The sequence below is a fragment of the Carcharhinus amblyrhynchos genome, chromosome 9 (genome assembly GCF_965287045.1).
Source record: "Carcharhinus amblyrhynchos chromosome 9, sCarAmb.v2.hapA, whole genome shotgun sequence".
Lineage (NCBI taxonomy): Eukaryota > Metazoa > Chordata > Chondrichthyes > Carcharhiniformes > Carcharhinidae > Carcharhinus > Carcharhinus amblyrhynchos.
In genome coordinates this window covers 93,145,930-93,169,501 of record NC_137332.1, presented here as the reverse complement: position 1 = coordinate 93,169,501, position 23,572 = coordinate 93,145,930, and the positions used below count along the sequence as shown (strand labels likewise).

The 23,572-nt window shown below is 46.2% G+C and overlaps 1 protein-coding gene across 2 annotated transcripts in view; it reads left to right on the top strand.

Moving 5' to 3' along the window:
• Positions 1–23,572, top strand: part of LOC145348055 (uncharacterized) — a 75,567-nt gene that overhangs the window by 21,631 nt on the left and 30,364 nt on the right. The window contains exon 2 of one of the 2 annotated variants that reach the window (XM_080196184.1): positions 12,525–12,554. The exons of the other annotated variant lie outside the window; for it this stretch is intronic. Coding sequence (XP_080052310.1) covers positions 12,525–12,554 — 30 coding nt within the window. The remainder of the gene's footprint in view (positions 1–12,524; positions 12,555–23,572) is intronic. 2 annotated transcript variants of the gene reach the window in all.

Below are 23,572 nucleotides of genomic sequence, written 5' to 3'. Positions count from 1 at the left end.
TATGTTAAGGGTCTAGCAGACCCAATCCTCATCCGAACCGTACTTTGGCCAGAAGACAGACGGACGGACTTTGGATTGGTTCCTTTACCCAAACAAAACAACAATATTTAATCATAGTTTTCTTATGTTTATCCCTAGTACTAGTGTTATAATCTCAATCTTCCAACATCCATCCCAAAGGACTTTCTGGAGGGATGTTCCCTGGGGCTCCACCCTTCTTCCGCGGTTTCCCGGCACCTTTCCCGGGGGACTTTGTCTTACTTCCCCCACTTCCCATAGTTTACCTACCACGACCTGGTCGCCAAGGCAATACTTAAAAGTCAATTTTCTTACCTTGGTCCATGCACGGAGTTGCCCGACCACGACGGTGCCTATCGTCTCCCCCTTACTCGTTCGGAATGACCTTCCTAGGATTCTCAACAGTCCGCTGGCGGAGAGGCCCACCGACGAGTACTTGGGACCGTTCAATGAGGAACGGGACGCCAGGGATGTTAGGATTCCGGACGAGCCCCCAGTTGTGAGAAACACAGCTCACAGTCAAACAATTTAGTCGAGTCAAGTTCCGAAGGAGCAAGATATTTTATTTAACGTTCTTGCAAGACCAGGTGTCCAAAATATAGGCACACTTTACATCGAGTTTAAGCAAGTGTTTTATACTATTTCTACAAGCATATTAATCAATTACACAATACGTTGTTCTCCCCTAATTGGTGGTCCCTGTCCTAATAGTGTGATGTCATTCCCCTATTGGCTCATGGTGCCCTAGCCACAGGCTGTGCTGTACGTTGGCTCATGTCCCAAGTCCCCTCTACTCCCCTTCTAACCATATTTTCCTGTTATTGCAAGAGTGCATATTGTAGGGTTGATTCAATATCCTTACTTAATTAGTTCTCATGGGAACTCATCTGTCTTATCAAGAACTGTTAACATGTCCAGTTCAGACCGGCTGTATTCAGTCTTCTGCTAACTTAATTGTTGATGTCCCTACTATCTCAGTGACCTTCATCCCCCTGTAGTTAGAAAATATGCTCAGTTGCAGAAACAACACATCTTGCTTACCATTTGTTTCACAATCTGGACCTTATACATTCCTACAGGATGTGGTGTACGTGCCTTACTTCACACTGCACATCTGGTGTTATCCCTACACAATAGGCAGTTTCTTCACTGTCCTTGACCATAGTTCTGTTAGCATCAGCAAATTTTATATTCTGTGTTTGTGACTAAAACCACAGTTGTTCCCATAATGTGGTTTGGCAATGTGCCTGACTATATCCAGTCTACCTGACTTTAGGCTATTTCTCTATGATGTGCAGATATATGTGTTAACAGCATCTTTACCTGTTGTTCACAAGAAGAAAATGGATAATGACTCCATCAGTCAGTCCCCAAGTTACTCCCCAAACGCAGTCAATCCCAGAACACCAAGAGACAAAGTTATTCCTCAAGGGAGAGTGTCACTCCTTGATTCAGTCTCACTGTCCAAGTCAGTCATTCCCAGAATCACTCCCCAAGCACCAGCTCCATGGCGTTTCTTGCTATTTTTAATCAAATAGCTCCCATGCCCATCTCTTACATCCCTCACTCCAGTTTTCTTCTCTCCCAGACTACCCCACCCACTGCCTGTCCCACCAATGCTCCCACTTCAATATCCCTCTCTCCTGCGCATGTCACCACTGCATTGGATGCTGTGAAACTGGGTGAACAGCTGCAATAAGTGAGTTTTATTCAGATGGGACAATGACAAGTTTAAATCCCCACCTATTCTGCAAATAGGGAGAAAGCTGATGTGGAGCCTAAACACCAGTAGAAAGCAGATGGACCAAATGGTCTATTTCTGTACTTTAAAAATTAGAAAGTACTCATGATTTAATTTGAAACCTTCACTTTAAGATTGCTCCCTTCCTGGTTAACATCACTTCTGTGCCCCCTTCTCTCACTCTCTGCTCTCGGCAGCATCAGTTCCATGGTCAAAATGTCCTTAATTCTATTTCCTCAGAATTGTTTGGCCTGGAGTCAATCCCCGAGTTACTCCCCAAGCTAGGAATATAGCACTAGCACAATCATTATTTAAGTTACTCCCTGCATGCATGTTAGAGATGAATATAAAATGTGGTAAACATAAAATTATGACTGAAGAAATAGAACTAGGATCTTGTAACTATACAACAGCAAACAGACATAGTTTAAACAACACAGGATGGGGCAAGGATGAGAGGGAATGAATGTTATCTCATGAGAACAAACTAAGCAGGACAGAAACCTACGATTCGGCATATTGCCAACCCACATTATGGAAACAACTGTGGTTTTAATCACTAATACAAGGTATGAAAGTTGCTGAGGCTAGACAGAACTATAGTCAAGGACAGTGAAGAAACTGCCTATTGTGCAGGGAAAACACCAGACGTGCAGTGTGAAGTAAGACATGTACATCACATCGTGTAGGAATGTAAAATGTCCAAATTGTGAAACAAATGGTAAGCAAGATGTGTTGTTACTGCAACAGAGTATATTTTCTAACTACAGGGGGATAAAAGGTCACTGAGATAGTAGGGACATCAGCGATTAAGTTAGCAGAAGACTGGATACAGCCGGTCTGAACTGGACTTGTTAACAGTTCTCCAGGGAACATTGATAAGACGGATGAATCTCATAAGAACTAATCAAGAAAGGACATTGAAACAACCCTACAATATGCACTCTCGCAATAACAGAAAAAGATGGTTAGAGGGGGGCAGAGGGGCTTGGGACATGAGCCAACATACAGCACAACCTGTAGCTAGGGGTACCTTGAGCCAATAGGGGAATGACAACACATAAATGGGATAGGGACCACCAATTAGGGGAGAACAATGTATTGTGTAATTCATTAACATGCTTGTAGAAATAGTATAAAAAGCCTGCTTAAACTCAATGTAAGGTGTGCCTATTTTATTGGACACCTGGTCTTGCAAGAACGTTAAATAAAATATCTTGCTCCTTCGGAACTTGACTCGACTAAATTGTTTGACTGTGAGTTGCGTTTCTCACAATGCAGTCAATTGTAAAACAGAAAGACACCCCAACATTATTCTTTTAAGAGTGAGTGAGATTTCACACTTTCAGTATCACTCCCCAAGTCACTCCCCAAGCACTTGCTCCATCTCCTTTCCAGCTATCTTCAATGTATTCCCATACCCATCTCTTGCAGCCCTCACTCCGAATGCTTCTCTCCCACACACCTCTTCTTAATTCCTCATTGAATATATTATTGACCACCTTATATTTCAGGCCCTAGTTTTGGAACCCCCCCCCAAACAAGCAGAAATATCTTCTGTCCAGTTACCAATTCTGCCAATGCCCCTCTATCCTGAACTCTCTCCTGCGCTGATTCCCACCACTGCATATCATCTTTGTTTTGAATGTTGTGGGTCTTCCTGTTCTGATCTGCTGTCAAACACATCTGAGGCTACACATCCCACCCTGATGTTGTGAATTTGAAAGTCTCCAAGGAAGTCTCCCACACTAGAAATCTCTGCCAAACATTTACCAGGGGAACAGAGACAGCAGTTGCAAGGGATTTATCCAAACACCCCATTTTTGTTTACAAGTTACATAAATAGTTCATAAAGAAAATAATCACATTTGCACAAAATAATTCTTTGTTCTTTCCAGTTTGCCCTAATTTTGTCTGTCCCTACACATACATTGCACATGATATCTGTAAAGTTTTCAGATCTTCACTTCCAATGATATCTCTGCAAACACCTTGGAGCAGATAGGAATGGTTTGAGAAAGATACTTTGTAGTAGAATGTGGTCAGACTGTACCAACACTTTCTCTCTCCCAAACAGATACTGGTTGAAATGCTGACAAGGAAAGACAATATTCAGAAACTCTTTTTCAATCTGTGCATAGCATTTTCAGTTTGTGTTAATGCTCTGAAAGCAAACACAACTGGTTGTCCTTGCTGCGTGAGAGTGGCTCCAAGTCCTATTTCACTGGCATCTCACTGCAGGGCGACTTCATCATTGACATCATAATACTGGTGTTACCACAAGTCGTTTGATGTGAGTGGAAGTTGCTTCTTGTTCTGTGCCCCAGTACCACTGAATATCCTTTGCAGTCAGCTGGTGTAGAGATTCACAGTCTGACAACAGATGACAAGAACTTGGCTCAGTGGTTTGTGGGGTTCAGTAATGTTCCAGATGGTCCAACAACAGTGAAGATTGAACTCATGCCAATAGGGTTTCCACTCCTATGTGAGTGTATTGATGGATAAGGAAATATGTTGACTGTGTGAAAATCTTGTTGCGCATCTCACAACAGCATGCTTACTCTCCACTGTAGATCTGCTGGAGATTCATATCATCAGAGGATTGGGTGAAAACTTTGTCACAAGCATCACACCTCAGAACTTTCTCTTCTACATGAATACTCCCCTGCTCTAGCAGGGTCGAAGAAGGGATATTCCCCTGTGGAACCTCTAATGGAGCAGGAATTTAGATAATTGTGTGAATGAGAATCACAAGGGTCACTTCTGTTTGAATGCATTGGTGTACAAGGAGGGTTCACGACTGCAAGAATGATTTGTCACAAATCTTATATGTGAACGGTTTCTGCCCTGTGTGAATGTATTGGTGTGCACGGAGAGTCGATGACTGTGTGAATGATTTGTCACACATCTCACACATGAATGGTTTTTCCCCTGTGTGAATATGTCGCTGTTCCCGAAGGGTGGATGACTGCGAGAATGATTTGTTGCATACATCACACTTGAATGGCTTCTCCCCGGAGTGAAATCTCAGATGTGTTTGGAGATTGGAGCATTGAGTGAAAGCTGCCTCACAGACAGATTGTTTGCTGGAGCAGACGAGTGAAGGAGCAGAGAGACAGATAAGAAATTACCTGTTAAAAATCTGTTTAAATAAGTTTAAAGCACTTTTGTAGAAGAACTTACCTTGTAGAACTGTTTAAATCATTTAAAAGCATTTTTGCGGGCTTTTTGTGTTTACCACTTTAAGAATTCTAAGGGAGTGGATAGCAGGGAGTTGTGGGGGAGCAGGCTTTAAAACAGCACCAGGTTTAAAAGGAGGCCTGGTGTAGACAGCGGGCAGCGGAGTGAGAGGGAAGCAGAGTGTGCTATTAGGGCTTAGGAACAAAGGGCTTGGCAGAAAAAGGGCCAGGTAAGCTCGTGTTGAAATTTTCAATACTACTACAGTGAATAATGGAGGGGCATGTGATGTGTTGTTTCTGCATGATGTGGGAGCTGGTGGACCCCAGGGTCCTTCCCAGTGACCATGTCTGCAGTAAGTGCAGGTTGCTGGAGGAGCTCCAGCTCAAGGTAGATGAGCTGGCCTCTGAGCTATAGACACTGAGGCTCATCAGGGGGAGGGAAGGTGCCATTGTCAATGGGGTGCAAGTGACATCCACCCCCCCTAGACTGGCTAACTCTAAGGGTCAGGACCAAGAGGGGGCTGCTGAGCAGAGGAAGGAGGGTGGGGAGCGGATGCCTCAGCCTCTCAATCTGCATAACAGGTTTCAGGTTCTTGCTTCCAGTCTGGACGAGAACGAGGGAGGTGAGGCTGGTGAGCAAACTGCACACAGTACAGTGATGCAGATGCAGGACATAGGCAAAGAGAAGGCGAAAAGGAACGTAGTAGTAATTGGGGATAGTGGGGTTAGGGGTATTGACACTGTCCTTTGTCACAATGACAAAGTGCACAGAAGGGTGTGTTGTCTGCTTGGTGCTCGGGTCCGGGATGTCGCATCTGGGCTGCAGAGGAACCTGGAATGGGAGGGTGAGAATCCAGTCGTTGTGGTACATGTGGGTGCCAACGACGTAGGCAAAATGCGAACTGAGGATCTGGGGAGGGAGTATGAAAAGCTGGGAATGGAATTAAAAAGTAGAACCGACAAGGTGGTTACCTCTGGGCTACTGCCTGAACCGAGTGCAGGCGGGCGTAAGGTTGATAAGATTAAGGAAGTGAATGGGTGGCTCAGGGATTGGTGTGGGAGGAATGGGTTTGAATTTATGGGGCATTGGCATCAGTATTGGGGTAGGTGGGACCTGTTCGGGTGGGATGGGGTTGGTCTGAACCGTGCTGGGACCAGAGTCCTGGCGAATCGTGTAAATGGGACTGTAGACAGGGCTTTAAACTAATTGGGGGGGGAGGGTGCGAGGGTAGGTGACATTACGGGGGCTAAAGTTAAGGAGAGGGTACAGGTAAGGGAAGAGGCCGAGGATGTCCCAATAATAAAGGGAGTAGGGGGCATGAGTATGGTTGGTGGCGTTCTGGCAAATAGGGTCCAGGTGAAGGCTGGGATGAAGGCACTTTATCTGAATGCGCAAAGCATTCGGAATGAAGTGGATGAGCTGGTGGCGCAGATCAGCACAAATGGATATGATCTGGTGGCCATTACAGAGACGTGGCTGCAAGGTGACTGGGACTGGGAGCTGAATGTCCAGGGGTATCAAGTGTTTAGGAAGGATAGGCGGGAGGAAAAAGTGGGGGGCGTAGCTCTGCTGATTAAGGATAGCATCAGGGTGGTAGCAAGGGATGATATAGGAACCAATGAGCAGAAAGTGGAATCGTTGTGGGTGGAGATTAGGAACAGCAAAGGGAGGAAGACGCTGGTGGGTGTCGTCTATAGGCCCCCGAATAATGATCTGGAGGTGGGGCGGGCTGTTAACGCACAAATAAGTGCGGCGTGCAGGAATGGAACGGCGATAATTATGGGGGATTTCAATCTACATATTGATTGGTCGACCCATGTTGGACGCGGTGGGCTCGAGGAGGAGTTCTTGGAATGCTGCCGGGATAGTTTTCTTGAACAGTGTGTGTTGGAGCCGACGAGGGAGTGAGCTATCTTGGATCTGGTGTTATGTAATGAGGCAGGAAGAATTAGGGACCTTGTGGTGAAGGATCCTCTTGGGGAGAGTGATCATTGTATGGTGGAGTTTCTGGTGCAGATGGAGGAGGAGAAAGTGGGTTCCCAGACACGCGTCCTTTGTCTGAACAGAGGGGAGTACGGTAGGATGAGAGAAGAATTGGCGAATGTTGACTGGGGGAGTGCGTTGGAAGGTAGGTCTGCTGAGGAGCAGTGGAGGATCTTTAAGGAGATCTTTCTTGGTGCTCAGCAGAAATTTATTCTGATGGTTAAAAAGGACCGTAGGAGGAGAGGTAATAAGCCATGGAAAACTAAGGAGGTGAAGGAAAGTGTTAACTTAAAAGCGGAGGCGTTTAGAGTGGCTAAGAGTAGTGGGGAGAGGTTTAAATGTCAACAAAGATTGACAAAGAAGTTGATAAAGAAGGGTAGGAGAAACTATGAAGCTGGGCTAGCGCTTAATATAAAAAAGGATAGCAAGAGTTTTTATAAATATATAAAAAGAGGCTGGCTAGGGTGAACGTTGGTCCCTTAGAGGATAAGAGGGGGGACTTAGTGGTAGGGGATGGGGAAATGGCTGAGGTCTTGAATAACTTTTTTGTTTCGGTCTTCACGGAGGAGGACGTGAATAATTTGCCGGGTGTTAGCGATGGAAAGGTGGTAGGACTGGAGGGCCTGAATGACATTATTGTTACTAGAGAGGCGGTGCTCGACAGACTGGAGGGACTGATTGTGGACAAGTCCCCAGGACCGGATGGAATGCATCCGAGGGTTCTGAAAGAAATGGCGGAGGTGATAGTGGATGCCTTGGTGGTTATTTTCCAAACGTCGCTGGATTCCGGGGAAGTGCCGGAAGATTGGAAAACGGCTAATGTTACGCCGTTGTTTAAGAAGGGTGGCAGGCAAAAGGCGGGGAATTATAGGCCGGTTAGTTTAACGTCTGTTGTAGGTAAAATGTTAGAATCCATCATCAAGGAGGAAATAGCGAGGCATCTTGAGGGGAATTGCTTGATAGAGCAGACGCAGCACGGTTTCGTTAAGGGGAAGTCATGTCTGACAAATTTATTGGAGTTCTATGAGGATGTGTCTAGGGCAGTGGATAGAGGAGAGCCGGTGGATGTGGTCTTTCTTGATTTTCAGAAGGCGTTTGACAAGGTACCTCACAAGAGGTTATTGCAGAAGGTAAGGGGGCATGGAGTTGGGGGTAGGGTGTTAGCGTGGATAGAGGATTGGTTGTCAAATAGGAGGCAGAGAGTGGGGGTTAATGGGTGCTATTCGGATTGGCGGTTGGTGACTAGTGGAGTGCCCCAGGGGTCGGTGCTGGGGCCTCAGCTATTTACCATTTATATAGATGATCTGGAGGAGGGAACCGAGTGTATGGTGTCGAAATTTGCTGATGACACCAAGATTGGTGGAACGGCAAATTGCGCGGAGGGTGTGGAGAGTTTGCAGAAGGATCTAGATAGGCTGGGCGAATGGGCCAGGAACTGGCAAATGGAATTTAATGTTGGCAAGTGTGAGGTGGTCCACTTTGGTAGGAAGAATGGTAGGAAGGACTATTACTTACGTGGCGAAAAACTGCAGCAGGCGACGGTGCAGAGGGACCTCGGGGTCCTTGTGCATGAGTCGCAAAAACCCAGCCTGCAGGTGCAGCAGGTGGTCAGGAAGGCTAATGGGATGCTGGCCTTCATAACGAGGGGGATTGAATATAAAAGTAGGGAGGTCTTGCTGCAGCTGTATAGGGCATTGGTGAGGCCGCAGCTGGAGTACTGTGTGCAGTTTTGGTTGCCACACTTATGCAAGGATATTTTGGCCTTGGAGGGAGTGCAGAGGAGGTTTACTAGGCTGATACCGGAGTTGAGGGGGTTGAGCTATGAGCAGAGGCTGAATAAACTAGGCTTGTACTCGTTAGAGTTTAGACGAATGAGGGGAGATCTCATTGAGACGTATAAGATGATGAATGGGATGGATAGGATAGAGGTGGAGAGATTCTTCCCGCTCAGAAAGGACAGTAGGACTAGGGGGCACAGCCTCAAGATAAAGGGGGGGCAGTTTAGAATGGAGTTGAGGAGGAACTTCTTCACTCAAAGGGTGGTGAATCTCTGGAATTCTCTGCCCGTTGAAGTGGTGGAGGCTGCCTCGCTAAATATTTTTAAGACGCGGGTTGATGGGTTTTTGATAAGCGAGGGGATTAAGGGTTATGGGGAGAGGGCGGGAATGTGGAACTGAGCCACGACAGATCAGCCATGATCTTACTGAATGGCGGGGCAGGCTCGAAGGGCTAGATGGCCTACTCCTGCTCCTATTTCTTATGTTCTTATTACAACAGTATGAATCCTCTGATGTATCAGCGTCTTGAAGATGTCACAAAATCTTTATTACAAACCTCACAATTGAATTGTTTCTCTTCAACGTAGCAGTCTTGTCCGTAAGTGTCTGGAGAAGGTATGAACCCACCTCACATACCCTCACACTTAAACACTCTCTCATCTGTAGGAATAACTCAGTGGTTCATGAGGCTCAATGAGTGATTGAAGATGTCACCATACTTGGAGTCACTCACACTTGTTCCCAGCCTCACCCTGACTGGCAACCCATAGCTGAACCTTCAGAAAGATTGGTTCTGATGGAAGGTTCCACACCACTGACCAGTTTCAGATCTGATGATATGTCAAAGCTCCCATGATCCGACCAATTTCCAGGTAATGGTTTCGCTGACCAACCTTCTCTGAGTTGACCAATGTTGTGAAGGGACTAAATGTCAGCCCACAGTTGTGCAGTTGTCCCCTGGTGATGGTCAGGATCTGTCTGTAGAGCCTACCCTTTCTGTATTCTCTGGTGCAGTATGGTGCAATCCTTTCTAAAACAGGAAAAGGAAACATGATTTCCTCCATTTTCTCTCCGCTGCAGAAGGTGCGGACTCCACAGTGAGTGACAGTCTGCCATTTCTCTATGAGGGTGATCAGATACAAGTCCTTTGTTTTTTCTTACCTGACTGTCTCAAACCCCATTTCCAGCAGGGACACTGGATCGTGACCAGGAGCAGACAACATGGCTACTTTCTTCCCTCTGCCTATGTAAGAGGGAATTTAGAAAACTCCATTTGTCCTGTAGCCACCCCTGGACCACAGAATGGACTGATACTAAAACACCAAGGGAAATTCCTGATTGACAACATCCACCACGAATCCACCTGTGGCGGTGAATATAGCTGGGACCCAACTGCCAGAGTGGTGCTTTCCCCAGTTTAAGAGATTATACCTCCACTTGACTCGCAGACTGACTGGGTGGTAATTGACTGGGGTGGATTTGGCCTGCTTTTTGTATATAGGACATACTTGGGCCATTTTCCACATTGTTGGTTAGATGCCAGTGTTGTAACTGGAAGAGCTTGGCTATGGGAGTGGCAATTTCTGGAGCACAAGTCTTCAGTACTATTGCCAGAATATTATCAGGGCCCATTACCTTTGCAGTATTCAGTGCCTCCAACCATTTCTTGATACCACATGGAATGAATCAAATTGGCTGGAGATTGGCATCTGAGATGCTGGGAACCACTAGAGGATATTGAGTTGGATCATCCACTCGGCACTTCTGGCTGAAGATTGTTGGGAATACATCAGCCTTATCTTTTGCACTGATGTGCTGGGCTCTTCCATCATTGAGGAATGGGGATATTTAATGGAGCCTCCTCCTCCTCCAGCAAGTTATTTAATTGTCTACCACCATTCACGATTGGATGTGGAAGGACTGCAGAGCTTAGATCTGATCTGTTGGTTGTGAGATTACTTAGCTCTGTTTAGCTCTTGCTGTTTTTGCCATTTAGCATGCATGTAGTCCTGTTTGGTAGCTTCACCAGGTTGACACCTCATTTTTAGGTAAGCCTGATGCTGTGCCTGGCATGCCTTCCTGCACTCTCCATCGAACCAGGGTTGATCCTCTGTCTTGATGGTAATTGTTGTATATAATCAAATGTTGGATGCAATAACAGCAGAAATATGTTTGGGTGCAACAACCAGCAGCTGATATACGAAAAAAAACAAATGGCAGTTCAACTGAATGTTATCTGAGTGTCACCATAGCAGGGGATTGGTGGGGATTTTCAAATAATGGGTGCCCTGAAATTGGATGTCTGGCCAACAGCCCAGAAAAAGGATTAGAGCTCAGGCAGCGATGGCCTGGGACACTCATAGGGGGGAACTTTGCATTGTACGAAATAAGAACAGGGCCAAAGTCAACCCCAGACCCATCCCACTCCATTTGTCCTGTAGCCACCTCTGGACCACAGAATGGACTGATACTAAAACACCAAGGGAAAATCCTGATTGACAACATCCACCACGAATCCACCTGTGGCGGTGGATATAGCTGGGACCCATCTGCCAGAGTGGTGCTTTCCCCAGCTTAAGAGATTATACCTCCACTTGACTCGCAGACTGTTAGGACGGAAGATAGGAATGGATGAAAGACAGGAAAGATCCAAGAGGGAGTTAATCAATGACATGGCCACAGCATACAGTCATGATGTGGGTATGCTGGTGTTGGACTGGCGTAAACACAGTAAAAAGTCTGACAACACCAGGTTTTATTTGATAATAGACTCACAAGCTTTCGGGGTTAGCTCCTTCATGGTACATTGGGGAGACCATGCAGACGCTACGACAACGGATGAATGAACATCGCTCGACAATCACCAGGCAAGACTGTTCCCTTCCTGTTGGCGAACACTTCAGTGGTCACGGGCATTCAGCCTCTGACCTTCGGGTAAGCATTCTCCAAGGCGGCCTTCACGACACACGACAGCGCAGAGTCGCTGAACAGAGACTGATAGCCAAGTGCCGCACACATGAGGACGGTCTCAACAGGGATCTTGGGTTCATGTCGCACTATCTGTAACCCCCGTGACTTGCCTGGGTTTGCAAAACCTCACTTACTGTACTGTCTGGAGACAATACACATCTCTGTAACCTGTGATCAGTGCTCCTTCCACTCACATTGTCAGCCACTCCAGGTCTTGAACAGCAGGTTAGGTGTAAGGATTCGCATTCTAATCAGTAATCTCTAAACTGTCTGTGCTTTATATGCTCTGTCTGAGGCCAGAACTCTCCATTCACCTGACGAAGGGGCTAACCCCGAAAGCTTGTGAGTCTATTATCAAATAAATCGGTTGGACTAAAACCTGGTGTTGTCAGACTTTTTACTGTGTTTACACAGCATACAGGGCAGGGGTAGCAACCATCAACGCCCTTGATTTAGCTGACCTGAACAATAAATTTAGGATTCTGACACAAAAGGTTAATCGGATGTTAAGTTATTTCAATGAGGACAATCGGCAAGATGCTGAAGGGGAACTGACTGGGAACGCAGTCAGCAGCCACATGGTAGCTGTATTAGAAGGACACCGGGTTAAAGTCAAACAGGTTTATTTGGTAGTAAAAGCCACTAGCTTTCGGAGTGCTGCTCCTTCATCAGGTGAGTGGGATTTCAGTTCACAAACAGACACAAACTCAATTTACAAGATAATGGTTGGAATGCAAGGCTTTACAGGTAATCAAGTCTGAAGGGTACAGATAATGTGAGTGGAGAGAGGGTTCAGCCCAGGTTAAAGAGATGTGTATTGTCTCCAGCCAGGACACTTAGTGAGATTTTGCAAGTCCAGGCAAGTTGTGGGGGTTACAGATTGTGTGAAGTGAATCCAAGATCCCGGTTGAGGCCATCCTCATGTGTGCGGAACTTGGCTATCAGTCTATGCTCAGTGACTCTGCACTGTCATGTGTTGTGAAGGCCGCCTTGGAGAACGTTTACCGAAGATCAGAAGCTGAATGCCTGTGACCACTGAAGTGTTCCCCAACAGGAAGAGACACTCTTGTTTGGTGATTGTCCAGCTGTGTTCATTCATCTCTTGTTGTAGCGTCTGCATTGTCTCCCCAATGTACCATGCTTCAGGGCATCCTTTCCTGCGGCGTATCAGGTAGACAATGTTGGCCTAGTTGCAAGTGGATGTACCATGTACCTGGTGGATAGTGTTCTCATGTGAGATGATGGCATCCGTGTCGATGATCCGGCACAGGTTGCAGAGATTGCTGTGGCAGGGTTGTGGTCACTGTTCTCCTGAAGGCTCGGTAGTTTGCTGCGGACATGGTCTGTTTGAGGTTGTTTGAAGGCAAGAAATGGAGGTTTGAGGATGGCCTTGGCGAGATGTTTGTCTTCATCAATGACATGTTGAAGGCTCCGGAAGAGATGTTGTAGCTTCTCTGCTCCGGGGAATTATTGGACAACAAAGAGTACTCTGTCCGCTGTGTCCCATGTTTGTCCTCTAAGGAGGTCGGTGTGGTTTTTCGCTGTGGCGCATCAGAACTGTCAATTGATGAGTCGAGTGCAATACCCTGTTCTTATGAGGTCATCTTTCAGCATCTGAAGGTGTCTGTTGCGATCCTTCTCATCTAAGCAAATCCTGTGAATATGGAGGGCTTGTCCATAGGGGATGGCTTCTTTAATCAAACCAGCAGACAAAGGAGTGGCCATCATCATACTGAACAGAATGAATTACTGCAAAGAAGAGTACCGACAATTGAACAACGAAGAACACTGCAGACAGTTACCCGCAGATCCGACCAAAAAACACACCCGTCAACTTAACAGACTGACCTAGATATTTAATCCAGACCTTCAGAGTACTCTCTGTGCTCTCATCCCATGTACTCCCCGCGTTGGAGATCTCTACTGCCTCCCGAAGATACACAAAGCAAACACACCCGGCCTTCCCATCGTATTAGGCACCCTGTGCGAGAATCTCTCCGGCTACATCGAGGGCATCCTGAAATCCATTGTACAAAGAACCCTCCAGCTTTTGTCATGAGACTACAGACCTCCTACAAAAATTCAGCATACATGGAACAATTGAACCAGGAGCACTTCTAGTCACAATGGATGTCTCTCAGCACTCTACACCAGCATCTCCCACGACGATGGCATTGCTACAACTGCCTCAGTACTCAACACTGCCAACTGCCAATCTCCAGATGCAATTTTACAACTCATCCACTTCATCCTGGACCACAAATTCTTCACCTTCAACAACCAGTTCTTCATCCAGACACACAGAACAGCCATGGGGACCAAATTCGCACATCAGTATGCCAACATCTTCATGTACAGGTTCAAACAAGACCTCTTCACCGCAGAGAACCTTCAACCGATGCTATATACTAGGTACATTTTCTTCCTTTGGACTTCTGGTGAATAGTCGCTGAAACAACTTTATGATGACATCAACAAGTTCCATCCCACCATCAGACTCACCATGGACTATTCTCCAGAATCAGTTGCATTCTTAGAGACACGCATATCTATCAAGGACGGTCACCTCAGCACTTCATTGTACTGCAAGCCCATGGATAACCTCACGATGCTCCACTTCTCCAGCTTCCATCCTAAACATGTTAAAGAAGCCATTCCCTACAGACACACCCTCCATATACACAGGATCTGCTCAGATGAGGAGGATCGCAACAGATACCTCCAGACGCTGAAAGATGCCCTCATAAGAACAGGATATGGCGCTCAACTCATCAATCGACAGTTCCAACGCGCCACAGCGAAAAACCGTACAGACTTCCACAGAAGACAAACATGGGACACGGCAGACTGAGTACCCTTCGTCATCCAGTACTTCACCAGAGCAGAGAAGCTACGACATCTTCTCCGGAGCCTTCAACATGTCATTGTTGAAGAAGAACATCTCGCCAAGGCCATCCCCACACCTCCGCTTCTTGCCTTAATACAATGGCACAAGCTCAAACAGACCATACTCCGCAGTAAACTACCCAGCCTTCAGGAGAACAGTGATCACGATCCTACCACAGCAACTTCTGCAGGATGTGCTGGATCATCGACACAGATGCCACCATCTCATGTGAGAACAGTATCCACTAGGTACATGGTACACACACTTGCAACTTGGCTAATATTGTCTACCAGATACACTGAGGAAAGGATGTCCTGAGTCATGGTACATTGGGGAGACCATGCAGATGCTACAACAACAGATGAATGAACACCACTCGACAATCACCAGCCAAAGGTGTTCTCTTCCTGTTGGAGAACACTTCAGCAGTCACAGGCATTTGGCTTCTGATCTTCAGGTAAGTGTTCTTCAGGGCGGCCTTCATGACACACGACAGTGCAGAGTTGCTAAACGGAGACTGGTAACAAAGTTCCACACACAAGTCCTGGTAGCATCCTAGTAAATCTTTTCTGCACTCTTTCTAGTTTAATAATATCTTTTCTATGATAGGGTGACTAGAACTGTACATAGTATTCCAAGTGTGGCCTTACCAATGTCTTGTACAACTTCAACAAGACATCCCAACTCCTCTTTTCAATGTTCTGACCAATGAAACCAAGCGTGCCAAATCCCTCCTCACTACCCAGTACACCTATGACTCCACTTCAAGGAACTATGAACTTGTACCCTTAGATCTCTTTGTTCTATAACTCTCCCCAACACCCTACCATTAACTGAGTAAGTCCTGCCCTTGTTCGGTTTACCAAAATACATCACCTTGCATTTAGCTAAATTAAACTCCATTTGCCATTCATCAGCTCAATTGATCAAGATCCATTGCAATCCTAGATGACCTTCTTTACTGTCCACTTTGCCACAAATCTTGGTGTCATCTGCAAACTTACTAACCATGGCTCCTAAATTCTCATCCAAATCATTAATATAAATGACAAATAATAGTGGAGCCAACACCGATCGCCAAGGCACACTGATGGTCACAGGTTTCCCCTTTGAAAAACAACCCTATACAACCACCCTCTGTCTTCTATCGTCAAGCCAATTTTGTATCCAATTGGCTACTTCACCCTGAATCCCGTGAGATTTAACCTTATACAAAACTTACCATGTGGTACCTTGTCAAAGTCTTTGCTAAAATCCATGTAGACAACTGGTCTCATCTACCTTCTTGGTTACCCCTTCAAAAAGCTCAGTCAAATTCATGAGACATGATTTTCTACTCACAAAGCCATGCTGACTGTCCCTAATCAGTCCTTGCCTCTCTAAATGCCTGTAGATCCTGTCTCTCTGAATGCCTTCTAACAACTTACCCAATAAAGATGTTAGGCTCACTGGTTTGTAGTTCCCAAACTTTTCCCTGCAGCCATTCTTAAACAAAGGCACAGCATTTGTCACCTTCCAATCTTCAGGCATCTCACCTGGGGCTGCCGATGATTCAAATATCCCTGCTAGGAGACCCGCAATTTCCTCCCTACCTTCCACAACATCCTGGGATACACTTCATCAAGTCCTGGGGATTTTGTGTTATTTTTCAATTCCACAATCCAGTGTAAAATCAAACACTGAAATTCATAGTCCTACTGCAAAGTGTTTGTAACCACTGGCAGCTATCAATCAAGCTTTGAAATGGCAGCTACTTTACTGTGATAAAGGACGATTGTGATGTTTACCATACAACACTAATGTAGTCAATCACTGAAGTTTATGTCAATGAGTACTGGAAAAGGCCATAATTTTTGACACTCCAAACAGGTTGTACAAAGAATTAAAGGTAGGAATTTTAGATGTATTTTGAGCTTGACAGCTCCCTTTGGCACATCATTGTCATATTTCTGACAACTGTTCTTGACAATTCCATGAGATCTCCTTTCCAATAAGTTTATACACTTTCTGTGCTTATTCACACATCTTTTCAATTATCTCAAGGGCAGCTTACTTCCCACAAAGATGTTTGGGGACCAGGTCCAAAGGGATACCTTTCTTCTCCAAAAGGCTACCCTATCTTTTCAAACAAATCACAGAGTTTAGATCTATTCTATGCACCTTTTTCAGACATTTCCCACTCAAAACCATACAAGTTGAGGGAGCTGCTGATTTACATAGGCAGCTGCCTCTGTGAAATGGGAAAATTCCTGGCTCCACAAAAATAGGAGATGCTGTAGAACATAAGAACATAAGAACATAAGAAATAGGAGCAGGAGTAGGCCATCTAGCCCTTCGAGCCTGCCCCGCCATTCAATAAGATCATGGCTGATCTGTTGTGGCTCAGTTCCACATTCCCGCCCTCTCCCCATAACCCTTAATCCCCTCTCTTATCAAGAACCCATCAACCCGCTTCTTAAAAATATTTAGCGAGGCAGCCTCCACCACTTCAACGGGCAGAGAATTCCAGAGATTCACCACCCTTTGAGTGAAGAAGTTCCTCCTCAACTCCGTTCTAAACCGCCTCCCCTTTATCTTGAGGCTGTGCCCCCTAGTCCTACTGTCTTTTTTGAGCGGGAAGAGTCTCTCCACCTCTATCCTATCCATCCCATTCATCATCTTATACGTCTCAATGAGACCTCCCCTCATTCTTCTAAACTCTAACGAGTACAAGCCTAGTTTATTCAGACTCTCCTCATAGCTCAATCCCCTCAACTCCGGTATCAGCCTAGTAAACCTCCTCTGCACTCCCTCCAGGGCCAAAATATCCTTGCGCAGGTGCGGCGCCCAAAACTGCACACAGTACTCCAGCTGCGGCCTCACCAATGCCCTATACAGCTGCAGCAAGACCTCCCTACTTTTATATTCAATCCCCCTCGCTATGAAGGCCAGCATCCCATTCGCCTTCCTGACCACCTGCTGCACCTGCAAGCTGGGTTTTTGCGACTCATGCACAAGGACCCCGAGGTCCCTCTGCACCGTCGCCTGCTGCAGTTTTTCGCCACGTAAGTAATAGTCCTTCCTACCATTCTTCCTACCAAAGTGGACCACCTCACACTTGCCAACATTAAATTCCATTTGCCATTTCCTGGCCCATTCGCCCAGCCTATCTAGATCCTTCTGCAGACTCTCCACACCCTCCGCACAGTTTGCCTTTCCCCCAATCTTGGTGTCATCAGCAAATTTCGACACCCTGCACTCGGTTCCCTCCTCCAGATCATCTATATAAATGGTAAATAGTTGAGGCCCCAGCACCGACACCTGGGGCACCCCACTAGTCACCAACCGCCAATCCGAATAGCACCCATTGACCCCCACTCTCTGCCTCCTATTTGACAACCAATCCTCTATCCACGCTAACACCCTACCCCCAACTCCATGTCCCCTGACCTTCTGCAATAACCTCTTGTGAGGTACCTTGTCAAACGCCTTCTGAAAATCCAGAAAGACCACATCCACCGGCTCTCCTCTATCCACTGCCCTAGACACATCCTCATAGAACTCCAGTAAATTTGTCAGACACGACTTCCCTTTAATGAAACCGTGTTGCGTCCGCCCTATCAAGCAATTCCCTTCAAGATGCCTTGCAATTTCCTCCTTAATGACGGTTTCTAACATTTTACCTACCACAGACGTTAAACTAACCGGCCTATAATTCCCCGCCTTTTGCCTGGCACCCTTCTTAAACAACGGCGTAACATTAGCCGTTTTCCAATCTTCCGGCACTTCCCCGGAATCCAGCGACGTCTGGAAAATAACCACCAAGGCATCCACTATCACCTCCGCCATTTCTTTCAGAACCCTCGGATGCATTCCATCCGGTCCTGGGGACTTGTCCACAATCAGCCCCTCCAGTCTGTCGAGCACCACCTCTCTAGTAACAGTAATGTCATTAAGACCCTCCATTCCTACCACCTTTCCATCGCTAACACCCGGCAAATTATTCACGTCCTCCTCCGTGAAGACAGAAACAAAAAAGTTATTCAAGACCTTCGCCATATCCCCATCCCCTACCACTAGCTCCCCTTTCTCATCCTCTAAAGGACCAACGTTCACCCTAGCCAGCCTCTTCCTTTTTATATATTTATAAAAACTCTTGCTATCCTTTTTTATATTAAGTGCTAGCCCAGCCTCATAGCTTCTCCTACCCTCCTTTATCAACTTCTTTGTCAATCTCTGTTGACATTTAAACCTTTCCCAATCCTCTTCTCGCCCACTACTCTTAGCTACTCTAAATTCCTCCGCTTTTAATTTAACACTTTCCTTCACCTCCTTCGTTATCCACGGCTTATTACCTCTCTTCCTACTGTCCTTTTTAACCATCGGAATAAATTTCTGCTGAGCACCAAGAAAGATCTCCTTAAAGATCCTCCACTGCTCCTCAGCAGACCTACCTTCCAACGCACTCCCCCAGTCCACATTCGCCAATTCTTCTCTCATCCTACCATACTCCCCTCTATTCAAACAAAGGACGCGTGTCCGGGAACCCACTTTCTCCTCCTCCATCTGCACCAGAAACTCCACCATACAATGATCACTCTCTCCAAGAGGATCCTTCACCGCAAGGTCCCTAATTCTACCCGCCTCATTACATAGCACCAGATCCAAGATAGCTCGCTCCCTCGTCGGCTCCAACACACACTGTTCAAGGAAATTATCCCGGCAGCATTCCAAGAACTCCTCCTCGAGCCCACCTCGTCCAACATGGGTCGACCAATCAATATGCAGATTGAAATCTCCCATAACTACTGCCGTCCCATTCCTGCACGCCGCACTTATTTGCATGTTAACAGCCCGCCCCACCTCCAGATCATTATTCGGGGGCCTATAGACGACACCCACCAGCGTCTTCCTCCCTTTGCTGTTCCTAATCTCCACCCACAACGATTCCACGTTCTGCTCTTTGGCTCCGATATCATCCCTTGCTACCACCTTGATACTATCCTTAATCAGCAGAGCTACGCCACCCCCTCTTTCCTCCTGCCTATCCTTCCTGAACACTTGATAGCCCTGTACATTCATCTCCCAGTCCCTGTCACCTTGCAGCCACGTCTCTGTAATGGCCACCAGATCGTATCCATTTGTGTCGATCTGCGCCACCAGCTCATCCACTTTATTCCGAATGCTTCGTGCATTCAGATAAAGCGCTTTCATCCCAGCCTTCACCTGGACCCTATTTGCCGTAACGCCACCAATTGGGACATCCTCGGCCTCTTCCCTTACCTGTACCCTATTCTTAACTTTAGACCTCGTAGCGTCACCTACCCTCGCACCCTCCCCCCCCTAATTAGTTTAAAGCCCTGTCTACAGTCCTCTTTACTCGATTCGCCAACACTCTGGTCCCAGCACGATTCAGACCAACCCCATCCCGCCCGAACAAGTCCCACCTACCCCAATACTGGTGCCAATGCCCCATAAATTCGAACCCATTCCTCCCACACCAATCCCTGAGCCACCCATTCACTTCCTTTATCCTGTCAACCCTACGCCCGTCTGCACTCAGTTCAGGCAGTAGCCCAGAGACGACCACCTTGTCGGTTCTACTTTTTAATTCCATTCCCAGCTTCTCATACTCCCTCCCCAGATCCTCAGTCCGCACTTTGCCTACGTCGCCGGCACCCACATGTACTACAACGACCGGGTTCTCACCCTCCCACTCCAGGTTCCTCTGCAGCCCAGCTGCGACATCCTGTACCCGAGCACCAGGCAGACAACACACCCTTCTGTGCACTTTGTCATTGTGACAAAGGACAGTGTCAATACTCTTCACCCCACTATCTCCAATCACTACTACGTTCCTTTTCCCCTTCTCTTTGCCTATGTCCTGCTGCATCACTGTACCGTGTGCAGTTTGCTCACCAACCTCACCTGCCTCGTCCTCTTCCAGACTGGAAGCAAGAACCTCAAACCTGTTATGCAGATTAAGAGGCTGAGGCCTCCGCTCCTCACCCCCCTTCCTCCTCCTCCCAGCAGCCCCCTTTTGTCCCTGACCCTTAGATTTAGCCAGTCTAGGGGCACCCTCTCTCCCCCTGATGAGCCTCAGTGTCTGTAGCTCAGAGGCCAGCTCATCCACCTTGAGCTGGAGCTCCTCCAGCAACCTGCACTTACTGCAGACATGGTCACTGGGAAGGACCCTGGGGTCTGCCAGTTCCCACATCATACAGAAACCACACATCACATGCCCCTCCATTATTCACTGTAATTTTTTATGGGGAAAAAATTTTTTTCCTTGTTTCTTGCTGTAGTAGTTTTGAAAAATTTTTTTTCCTTGTTTTTTTAAACAAACTCACCTGGCCTTTTTTCCTCCAAGCCCTTTTTGATATTAAGCCCTATTAACTCACTCTGCTTCCCCCTCACTCCGCTGCCCGCTCAGACGCTGCCCGCTGTCTACACCAGGCCTCCTTTTAAACCTGGCGCTGATTTAAAGCAGGCTGGTCCACAACTGCCTTTTCACCACACCCTCAGAATTCTTAAAGCAGTAAATACAATAAATAAACGCTTTAAACAGTTCTACAAAGAGTAAAGTGCTTTAAACTTATTTTAAACAGGTTTTTAACAGGTAAAATCTTAGCTCTCTCTCTCTCAGCTCCAGCAAACAAGTCAGGGTTGTGCGGGGGAACACTTCCAGATTTGGGTCTCTTCTGCCACTGCCCGCACAACAACATCGTGGCAAAGATCCAGAAGGAAAAACAGAAAAATATCCCTCATAATGAATAATGGGGCTGAAGAACAAGGTAGGAGGAAGAGATGTTGGAGGAGGGACCCTAATTCCTTCCACATCTCTCCTGTCACCATATTGTGATCTCTCCTGTACCAGAGGCATATCCAACAGCAGACGTCTCTGCACTGGGCTGCTGCTGACCAGGTGCAGGCGTTACAATCTGAGACAAAATCTATCTCATTTCATTCAATGTTTCATTGCTTCTCTGCAGAAGCTGACAAAGAATCTCATTCTGCTGCTGAAGAATCTCATTGTTTCTTTGCAGATTCTGGTTTTAAATCTCATTTTGACATCTCAGAACCTTATTCTGCTGCTGAAGAATTGCATTGTTTCTTTGTAGATGCTGCTGAAGAATGTCATTGTTTCTTTGCAGATTCTAACATAAGTCTTAAATTCAGTCAGAGTTTGCTGAAGCAAGTCAGAAGTGACCTGATAACTCTCTGTGCTTTGATATAACAGCTCAAGAAGCTTCAGATCATCCTCATGATCTTTGCCAGCAGGCATGGGCCTGATGTTGTTCATGTGCTCTTGGAGGTGGCGGAGCTTCTGTTGCCAAAGCCACAGGTTGCCCACCTCCGGAAAGTTCTGAGCGCCTTTCCCCCACCACAGCAGCGGAGCTTCACAAGCCTCCTCCTTCACACAAACCACAACATTTAATTTCAACTCATCAACAATACCTGCAGACATCTTACCCTCCTAACACTCCTCTCCCTCCTCCACTCAGCTGCCATGCCACATTACTGTAAAGTATCCACCTCTGCCCCTTCCTCATCAGCTCCTGCAGGAATCTTGGACACTGCTGCCAGCTTTCCTCCATCACCATCTGATGTGTCCATAGACACCTGTGTTTCTGTCAGAGGAAAAAAAACCATAATTATTATCTTTATCTCGTAAATTAACTCTCCTCCTGATGGTCTAATCACTCAGATACTGACATCACCTTCACTCAACCCCGTATGTGATCCATTCTTGCTTATCGTTGGGTTGGAGAGGCCAAACAGCTTCCTCATTAACTCCTCCTCTTCATTCAGCTCCTTGATGTACAGAACCTGCCCTCCAGTCAACAAGCGCTCCTCTGCGTTATGGACCAGCATTACCTAAAGGAAGGAATGAAAATGAAAAATAAATTATGACTTTGCTGTGCTGTCTTGTGACACATTTTCTGAATGCTGGAGACAGTTTTCAGCCTCACACAGGGGAACTTCTGATTAAAGATCAATCTTATGACAAAGTCAGAGTCATCTCCCAGCTAACTGCATTTTACAACACCTTGTAAAGTTAGTAAAATAAAACCTTGTGATCTTTCTATATTTTCAACTCAAACAGTAGGACTTGAAGTTTTAGATATTCACATATATACGCACACATACATTTAAGTTACTTTATACCAATCCTGGCAGCATGCATCAAATCATGAAGTTTCTTCCTGCATTGATCCACCATCAACCGCCCACTGCTATTAGCACTGACCACAGTCGCTACTTCCTTCCAAGCAGCAGACTATGCTTTCTTTGGTGGTTTCACCTTTCTACATCCTAGAGTGCAGTTCTGTTTCAATTCTACCTCAGTCAGGAGAATGTTCATTTCTTCATCAGAGAACTTCTGACTTCTTTTTCTCGGCACAATCTTCTGTGCTGCTGTCTTCCATGTGGGAAACCATTTCCAGTGGCAACAAAAACGCTTTATTACTTCATATTCTTATTTTTCCACTTCTGAAATCTTGCTCTCCATCTTGTCTCCAAACTCCCCCCCCCAATTCCCTCTCCCCACCCTAGGCCTACTGCCACGTTCCTCAGGTAGTCCCCTAACAATCTGTACCTTTGTTCTGCTATTCACACATTCTGATCACTTGGATGCTTTCAGCACCTTCTTCAGCCTTTATCATCATTTCTTACATTCCCTTTGTCCAATTACAGCCACCCATCCACCTCTCCATCCTTATAGTATAAGTCTTCTCCAATTTTCCTTCTCTTCAGTTCTGATGAAGGGTCATCCAGACTCAAAATGTTGGCTCTATTATCTCTCCACAGATGCTGTCAGACTTGCTGAGTTTCTCCAGCATTTTCTGTTTCTGTTTCAGATTCCAGCATCTGCAGTATTTTGATTCAGTGGACTAAACTGAGAATTATTAAATCACAAGCAAATAAAAAATAATTATGTTGAAAATCATTAAATAAGTATAACACTAAATGTTTAACAGAAATGGAAAAAATCTGTCACGTGTGAAAGATGATGCAGAAGTTCGAATGAAGTCA